Raw genomic sequence first — 9,654 nt, forward strand, 5'->3', positions numbered from 1 at the left:
TTAGATTAAACCTAATCCACATGGGTCATTAGCTCAGTTTCAGTCTTGTTAAGGATGTGCATCTGTGGCAAGTTATGTCTATGAGCAATTGAGTATTGACATATGCCCTATTGAATAATTAATCACCCAACCATCTTCTCTTTTCTCCTCAATGATGTGGGTAAAGTGAAGGAAACAACATCAGCACCCAATAAGAAAAATTAATATGAGTATTGGCATAGCACATTAAATGCTAAATTAAATTGGGTATCCCATTAAGAGCTTGCATCATTAATTATGATTTGAAAGATCATTGAAAGTTGGGACCTTATAAAAGGAGACAAATGTAATTTAAAGTTTTTGAGTAGTCTCTTGAATAAAAATTGGTTCCTCGTCAGATAAAAAGATAAAATCATGGATGGAATCAATTGGTAAACAATCGTAATCTACATGCAGTGATTGTTACATGGGATCCCTCAGCCAACGTAAAATTCAGCCTTCCTGCAAGCTTAAACTAATATAGAAACAAAGCATTAATTATAGGGTGAAAGATTTAAACGTATCGTGAATTTTCATAAATTAATTTAAATGTGTCTTGAATTTAAAAAAAAAGGCTTAGGCCCTCTTTGATAATTAAGTAGTTATTATTAAAAGAAGTATTTGTTGCATAAATATTTTTTAGAAGTATTTATTGCACAAGTACTTTTTAAAAGTACTTATTTTTATAATCATTTAGGGCTATTTGGTGATTTACTTGTCAAATCACTTATTAGGGTGGGGATGTTTGGTAAGCTACTTTCCCCATAATTGCTTATATTGACCCAAATAACAATTAGCCATCATTTCATTCATACATATATACAATGTTTTTCACATATTATGCTATACATTTAATGAAAAAATGCCACATCATGACAACTGAGAGCCCACGTGAACCCACATGTAAATTGCCATGTAGACCCAATTAATAATAATAATAATAATAATAATAATAATAATAATATACACAAATAATTGTTTGCATCATTTTCAACATTATTGTTTGCATAAGAAATAATTAAAACAATGCCAAAAAAATATACAAAAATCAAGAAAAAAAATCTATAACCCAAATATTTCAACATATGTTTGCATCATTTTTAACATAAAAATGCAGACAAATATTCATCCAACGTCAACAATTCTTTTGCATGATTTTTAGCAAAAAAAATTTCGAATTTCTCATATGAAACCAAAATATTTTCGAACCAGACAAATAATCATACAAAAAAAAAAAAAACACCAAAAATGGAGGGGAGGAGTTGGGCGAACTAACCTCCTTATCGCTGGTGGCTGGATGGTGAGATTGTCGCTGTTAAACTCTTCCAAAGTGCAGATCAGCGAACACATCAAACAGGGGAGTTTCAAGTTAAAAAAAAACAAGAAAAATGATTTAATGAGGAGAAAAACTTCACAAAATGAAAGAAAATGGCAAAACAACAAGTCCACCACTCATTTTTCCTCACCGTCAATCGTCATTGGTGGACCTGTAACTGGATGCCTCGCTACTTGGTTCGCTATGTTCAAATGAGAGGAGAGGGAGGTAAAACCCTTGTGTGGGGGTATTTTGGGTATTAAAAGAAAATACCAGGGACAAGTTCGTCCCATTCTACCGGAAGAAGTACTTCTCTAAGAAGTACTGAAAAAAAGCCAACTTTAGGCCACTTTTTTAAGAAGTACTTTTAACAAAAAGTACTTGTTCCCCACATTTTTACCAAACACATGAAAGCACTTAATAACCACTTAATGTGTGGTCCCAACTCTTAAAAGGCGTACTTTTTAAAAGAAGTACTTTTTAGAAGTAAAATCAAACCTGGGCCTAAAATATCCTGAATTCTCTCACACACACATAGAGTCTCGTGAGACAGACTTTGTTTATAAAATTTTGGTCAGATTAAACCGTCCCTACTCCAAAGGGGTAAGAAAGCCACATTTTATTTTGACCAAAATTTTATTCGGATGGTGAGTTGAGAAGGTTGGTTGGCCGGGCTATAAAGAAAGAGAGATTAGAGTGTCTAAGATGCTCTCTCGGTGCGAGCACTTTGATGCTTAAGTCAACAAAGAGTTTAAGAGAGCTAAAAAGCGAGAAAGCAAGAGAGTTGAGAATGTTTAATTGCATGTACCTTTTGTGGTAAAGGGGATGCCTTTATATAGGCACAAGAAACTGGGAGCTTCACATAGCACCTCTGAGATCCTTGGGAAGACGTGCCCACCATGCTTAGAGGAAGTTCCTCAGTCGGAAATGGAATCCATGTAGAGGGATAAGGCTTATTTGATTAGCTCCAAAGTAGGTGGCCTGGAGAGACGGGTCTGATGGTCAAGCGATGTAATCCCAGAGGAGTCGGGGACAACATCTCACTTATAGGAGATCGGTTGCCATGTCAAGCAGGTTTGTCATTGGGCCCCAATCAAGTCGGTCCGGTCTTGAGGGGAGGTCGCCCCTAATGTCGAAGTCCCTAGCTCGGTTTTGATTAGGTCACCCCTAATGCCAAGGTCCCTAGCTTGGTCTTGATCAGGTCACCGGGTTCAATCTCCGAGGTAGCTCTTGGTCGTTCGATGTGTGAGAGTCTCCTTCGAGGTGCATCCGATGTGGCTTTGAGGTGTCAAACAATGGGTCAGAAGTGCCACATGGCGTGTTATCATTGGGCCAAATTCTCCTTTATCAAGAAGAAAAAAGCAAATCAGAACCGACAATTTCTAAAGAATAACAACAAGAAGAAAGCAATAAAGAACTGTGTTTACATTGGTGAGGAAAACAACAAGAAGACCATGAAGGATAGCTCCCGTTTTCTTGTCGATGGAAGATAGAAGAAGACCCTAAAGAATAACTCCTGTTCAGTGACCAATTGAAGGCTAACTAGAGGTTAGAAAATAAAAAACAGTGAATAAGATACTGTAGCACTACTGGAACTGATGACGGGGACGAGAGGAACCCTCAACGGCTACAAGAAGAGGAAGGGTTAAGTTGAAATTGAATGGGGTTTTTGTTTCCTTTGGGTGCATTCAACTCTTCGGTGCACATGCGAAGCACTGAATCAATTATTATCCGACGTGGCAAGTTGCCACATTGCGTTTCTGAATTGGTGGGCCGATGCAAAAACGTTTTTTGACCATTTTTCAGAAAAATGCAGTGCCAAACATGATTTTCACATCGATTCTGTTTATTTGCTGATAGGGGTGTCAATGGTATTCGAAAATCTGATTTCGAATTTGAGATTCGACATAATCGAATCGAAGTTGGATAATTCGAATATCTAACTGATCAAATTCAGATGTCCTATTCATATTGAATAACTAATTGGATTTAAATTCGGATACGACCTGATTCGATTCGATAAATATCCGAATTCGACTGATTTTTTAATTCTTAATATAACATATACAAATTTTAAATGTTTTATGATATATATATATAATAATTAAATTATATAAATAAAATATTTATTAATTACCTAAAATAATTATTTAGTCGAATTCAAATCAAATATTCTAAAATTTAATTGGATTTGAATTCAAATATTAATTTTCAATATCCATCGGATATTAAATTTGGATATTGCCTAATCCGATTCGAATTCAATCCGTTTATACCTTTATTTGCTTATATATCATTGCTGCCACATCAGCAAAAATGAATCGCTAGAAAATCGCATGAGTGCCAAACAACTACTTAGTGATTTCAGGTCATCGGAGGAGTGTTGTCGTTTTTGCTTATGGAAATTTTGTTGGTAAGATGAGATTAGGTTTATCACTCAAGGTTGTCATTGGTGATGCTCTCTTATAGAGCCTCAACCTAAATGGCCACTTTACCAATTGGAACTTAATCTAAGAAGGGCAAAATAGGATTGTAAAAGTTTTTAATGAATTCACATTTGACTTTCATTGATGGAGGATATGTTTAAGCCGATTAAATCAGCCTACAATTAAGCTATCTTTTAATTCTTTATGAAAATACATTTAAGTCAACTTATGAAAACAAGTCTTTTACCCTTAATTATATTTATATTAGTACAACTTCATTCATAACTGTAGCCCAAATTAATCCATCAATCAAGTCGACCAACCCAATCAAATTAAATGTTTACATTTCCAATTTATAACTAGTCAAGGCAAAAAATTTGAACACACAGGCTCAAACAAGGAGTATAAATACAAAGTCAAATATGTAATTCTTTGTTGTATTATTTTGTATTGTATATATTTGTATTTGTATGTTTTTGTACTGTATATACAAATTTGCCTGAGTTCTTTTTTTTTTTTTTTTTTCATTTGCACTCCCATGCATTCCTTGTGGCGAACTTTGTATGAACTTTCCATATGTCGTTATTAATCCTATCACATTTATTTTGTGGGATTAGATTGCTAAACTTATCACCATGGCATCATTTGTTAACATAACAAAAGAATGCAAAGAACCTGTCAGGAATCAATATAAGGATCCTAGGGTGTCATATAGAAAATTGCATAGAAGTAAAGATCTTGGAGCCCAAGATCACTGAAAAGCCATGATTCAAATTATACATAGAGAAATAAAGAATTTTTCAACTTTGTTTGATTGCAGAAGCTCTTTTATTCTCCTACATCCATTTCTATATTTTGTTCTTCTCAACAAATTGTATTTGGCTTCAGATTGACCTTTTTACAAATCTATATACTTTATCAATTTCTTGAATGAATGAAATATGTTTTAAGCCTTAAAAAATATTGAAAAAATTTAGGCCACACTCTGTTTTCTGAAATATAGGGATGGATAAGTCGGTAGAGCTCAAATCAACGCCCCACAAAGTCTTACAGTACATCCTTGCCGTGTATTAGGAACACCTCCCGATGATGATATCATTATTTATGGTATTGTCATGGAGAGATGTTCCCAATACAGGCGGGAATGTGCCCTAGGACATTGTGGGGGACTGATTTGATCTAAGTTGGTAGGTCCTATATAGAAGAAATAAATTTAGAGTCCTTTTTCTGATTTTTGTGGGTCTTGCAGAAAAGAATGATTTAGGAGTGGTTCATTTACATGGAAAATTAATATTTTCCTTAAGGCAGTTGGACTCAGATAAATTGTTTATTATGTATGCCAAAAATTGCTAACATGCGATAATATTGTCATTTCAATAATATCATTTTTTTTTTGATAAATGATTATTATACACTTTTATTTGGAGAATAATAAAACACTGGTAAATAATATGGTCTGGACTAATATTTTCTAAAAATATTATTTGTCCAAATAAGTATATTTATCTAAATAAATTATTTAACGAAACATGAACGAGCTTAGGAGTTTTTTTTTTTTTAATTTTTGGGCTTAGGGTTTTTTTCGTAGCGTTTATCCTTCCAATATCGGCGTCTGCATCGATGATAATCTCCTTCCTTTATCCCATGGCGTCGATTGGAAGGGCAAAAAAGAAAAATGAAACTGACTGTATAGTATAGAGTCTACGAGAGTAACGGATAAACGGAACTGCAAAGTGCGTATCTGGCGCAAATTAGTGTAGTTCAATGCATCGTTGAATCATGTTCACTCGAGGGAGGGATATAATCATATAATCATTCAATAAGGGTTGCTAAAGTTGGGGTGCGTAATGCGCCTAGGGCCCACTTATTTTTGGTATTTTCTACTTTATTTTATTTTTATATCAATAGCAGACGTTGGGACGATGGCATTTGGAGCAAATTGAAGTCTGAAGTGGGGGTGAAAGTTTAGAGACTTCCCCCTCCTTTGATATTCAAAATCATTTCCGAATCAGATCAGAGAGATAGAGAGACGGCCAGAGAGAGACAAGACGGGGAGAGAGAGAGAGAGAGATGAACAGAGTTTCAAGGTTCAGGAAGAAGGGCTCTTCTGCATCAGAAACGGTCGACCCGAGTAATGACGCGAAGGAGAAACTGAGTCCTCGGGACCCATTAAAGGAACTCAATAGCTTCAACAGCAGCGATAGTAGCAGTACTTCTCTGTCGATTGAAGCCCCGAGAGGTTGCTTAAGATTCCTTCTCTCTAACTCTTCTTCTAGGACCCCTCTTAACAGGCCTAAAACTCTTCAGAAAACACCCAAGTCAGCCCCAAATCCAAGACCCTCGAACTCGAAGCCCAGATGCAAACGTCCGGCAAAAAAGCAACCGAGCAAATCCTTCTCAGAAAACCCAGAAAAACCTATATCGCAGAACCCACAGAATGCTAAGAGAACTCCATGTCTCTATCAGTGGCAAAATGGTAAAAATCCCGGTTTCAGAGCAACCCAACAACTCAAACCTCCACCAGGTTTGGGGAGCACTGGCACTCCTGCAAAGAAATCGACTTCTGGGCCTTGTTTGGACGAGGAACCTGTTCAGAGTCAGAAGAAAATGCAGCAGCAGCAGCAGCAGGAGCAATGGTCTACAGGGATGTTTGCTTATACAGGTGAGCCTTCTGAGCGAAGATTACTTAGTTCTGAAGCAGGTGAGAATGAAAATAGTACTCCAGTAAATAAGGTAGCATCTGGGCTGGGTTTGGGTTCTACACCTGGTAAGGCCTTGGAGGAGAACTCAACAACAACAACAACAAAAACCACAACTCCTCCTGTTCAGGTTTCAATATCTCCAGAGCTCCAATGTGGGTCGTCTATGGTCTCAACTCCTGCTTGTTTTGCTGCCGGCCATGTTCTTTCTGGAGTCACTGACAAGAGGAAATGCAGGGCAAGAGGCATTCTCACTGTAGGAGAGGATTTAGGGTTTAGCAAAGTTAGGGATTTCAATGGCACTGATGATGATAATGCTTTAGAGCTTGTCAACAATTCTAGGGCTTCTTTAATTCCTGCTCCTACTGAAGCTTCAATGCATTGGCTCTTGTCCCCCTATGATGAAGAGGAGGATCATAAGGGCACATCTCCAAATGGGTCACCTGAATCTAGAAGATTGGTCGACCTCAGAGCACTATATTCACCTTCTTCACCTTCATCTGGTCATCGGTTTTCTTCAGATGTTTGTAACAATGATTATGGCAATGGTACCACTGCCACTAGTAGGAGTAGTAGGTGGAGAAGGGGTTCTTTTGCTTCAAAAAGTGATCTCCCTGAATTTGAAGGGTTTGTGGGACCTATTCCATCAGTATCTCAATTTAGTCCCTTATCTGATAATTTGGTTGGTTTTAGTTCACCATGTACTGGTACTATTGCTGCTACCTGTGGGTTCAAGGCTGCTATGCCACCTGAAGGGAGAGGATACCGGTATGATCATGCAGCAGAGAATTCCCCATTCTCTTGGAATTCTCTGGGTAGTGGAAATATGATTTGTACCCCACAGTCTGGTTCAAGCTCAGATAGACGGCTTGGTTCATCATGGTTGAAGGCAAAGGATTATCAAGAGTGCCAGCTCGAACTTGATTCCATGGTGGATGCTTTAGCAGCTACAAGTTTGTCTCCTGAAAGCTGCATGACAATGCGTGATCCAGCTGATGTCTTGCCAATTCCTGGTTTAAGTTTCCAGTTTTCACACCCATCTACCCCTTCCAGTTCTATTGACCTTTCGAAAATTTGGAAGCCTTGGAATGATTGGGCTTTGGGGATTTCAAGTTCTAGCCTTTCGAATGCATCACAATCGCAGATGAGGATATCGTGGAGAGATGGACTTGTTAGTCGGATTTATGAGATGGATGAGTTGGATTGCTGCAGATGGTCAGACGAAGAAGAAGTTAACTGTTGTGATAACAGTCGTTATAACTTCAATTTCAGTCCTGAACTTGATCAGAAAGAAAGAAAAGATCTGTTGTCAACTGATGTTTGTGGGTCTCCTGAATTTGTATGTGAAGAACCAGTAATTGAGGGAAAAAGCAGACTGACGCTTCATCCTCAGATACCCAGTTCATGTGCAGAGTCTATAAGCACAGAAGGAGGTGGGCTGGTGGCATCAGAGGATTCTGATTGGACTCTGTGCTACAAAAACCAGTTATTTCAACCATAGAAACCTCTTTTTTCAGTCTCTGATTATTTCTTTTTGTAATCAGCTAACCACAAGGCTGGGTTTCCAGATTGATGATTGAGAATCACCAATTGAGGACCACCCTAGCCATCTATACTATTGTAACCTGATTTGCACTTTGATGCAGTTGAGGATATTATAACTAGCATTCTTGTTCATTTCTTATATGATGCATTCCTACTCCCAGTTTCTCTGTGATGAAGATGTATTAGGAGAAATTTCTAATTATGGTTTGCTATTCTTAGGCTCAATAGCTGTAAAAAAAAGGTGAACCTTTCTTAGTGGTGGGACATTCATCCTTGTGACAGTGCCTTATTGGTATGGCTATGGATCTGCAGTTAGTAGATCTGAACCCATTATGGTACTCATTCTATATGGACCTCGTTTGTACATGGATACATCACCAACATGGTAATAACAGTACACTTGATGATTCGAGTAGGTCAGGAACTGGGTTGGTTGATGATATTTGCCATTGTTAAGAAATCTGCATTTTCTGGACCCTCAAAACAGGTAACGTTAATCCTGTGGCAGGTTTAGGTTAGTTTCTGTAGCAGATGTGCATAAGAACCAGATCCGGGCTGAATTGCTGAGTTTTCTTTCAAACTGACCAATTTGGGTTGATAATCTTGGATGACATGGGTAGATTAGAAAAGACTTCTATAACCGTGTTTAGCTTTAAATTATGATCCACTCATCCCCTTTTCCTGTCTTGTGTTGGCTCATTTCTGATTCTCTCCTTCAAATATCGAGATAAAGATCCAAGTAGGGCTATAACGGATTTCAAATTTGATCTGATTATGGCAATTTGAATTTCATCCGTCTATAATTGGATCAGTCCAAAAGTGGTTTTTTTTTATATGCTTATATCTACATAAAATCAATTATCTAAAGGTAGAGTTGAATATTGTATGCTTAGTAGGGTCACAGATTCTAGTCTACAAAATTTATTTTGATGTTCTTCATGATATATAATGTTAAGTTCATTTTGTTAATAATATACAATGTTTTCTTAATCATTAGTACCTGTCCTTTTTTACCTAATCCTGAAATGACACATGTATTGATGATTTATTCCGTGCCATGCACCACTAATAACTTCTCCCTTCACTCCTTTTTCCCCAAAGTGCTGATTGTGGGATTCCATTCCCGTCAACACCAGAACAAATCAGCTAACACACCAATGAGCACAAACCCCTTTATTTTTCCATGTGTATCGAACCAACATCATGTGAAAAAGCACAAAACACCTTTGACATGGATACATTTAAAGGACTGTACCCATAATCCTATTCACATGAGGGTTTGATTAGCCTCCCTTTTGATTTACTAATGCTACAAGATACCCAAATCCTGTCCAAGCCGCATCTGAATGGAAAAGATTTGCTTTGAGTTCAAATATTAATGGGTCGAGTATGAACCTACGTATATTGAATCTGATCAGTTTGAAGCCCTAGATGGAGTTCAATTTGGCTTCCTGATTGGAAACCATTATAGAGCATGGCTCTAACTTCGAAATATTGATACATGTTGTTTGGCATTGATGCTGATTTCCCATAAATTGGTGCCACATCGGAGTCACAGGAGAATAAAGAAGAACAGGAGATTTTCAATCTGTTTGGTTGGTTGAATTTTGTGATATTTGGGATAACGGCAGAAAAAATGATTCCTGAAATT

General features: G+C 37.3%; 1 protein-coding gene across 1 annotated transcript; it reads left to right on the forward strand.

Moving 5' to 3' along the window:
• The first annotated feature begins 5,718 nt into the window (after window positions 1-5,718).
• Window positions 5,719-8,141, forward strand: LOC148873510 (GPI-anchored adhesin-like protein). Its single transcript, XM_088965270.1, has one exon. It carries the CDS (start codon window positions 5,830-5,832, stop codon window positions 7,957-7,959), a length of 2,130 nt encoding a protein of 709 aa, XP_088821396.1. The 5' UTR covers window positions 5,719-5,829; the 3' UTR covers window positions 7,960-8,141.
• The last annotated feature ends 1,513 nt before the right edge of the window (window positions 8,142-9,654 follow it).

This window comes from Nelumbo lutea, chromosome 1, assembly GCF_056320005.1.
Source record: "Nelumbo lutea isolate HS-2025 chromosome 1, American lotus-T2T, whole genome shotgun sequence".
Classification (NCBI taxonomy): domain Eukaryota; kingdom Viridiplantae; phylum Streptophyta; class Magnoliopsida; order Proteales; family Nelumbonaceae; genus Nelumbo; species Nelumbo lutea.

What these genes read in the sequence shown, in the direction of transcription:
- LOC148873510 (XM_088965270.1), top strand. Translation starts at nt 5,830, where the DNA reads ATGAACAGAGTTTCAAGGTTCAGGAAGAAGGGCTCTTCTGCATCAGAA.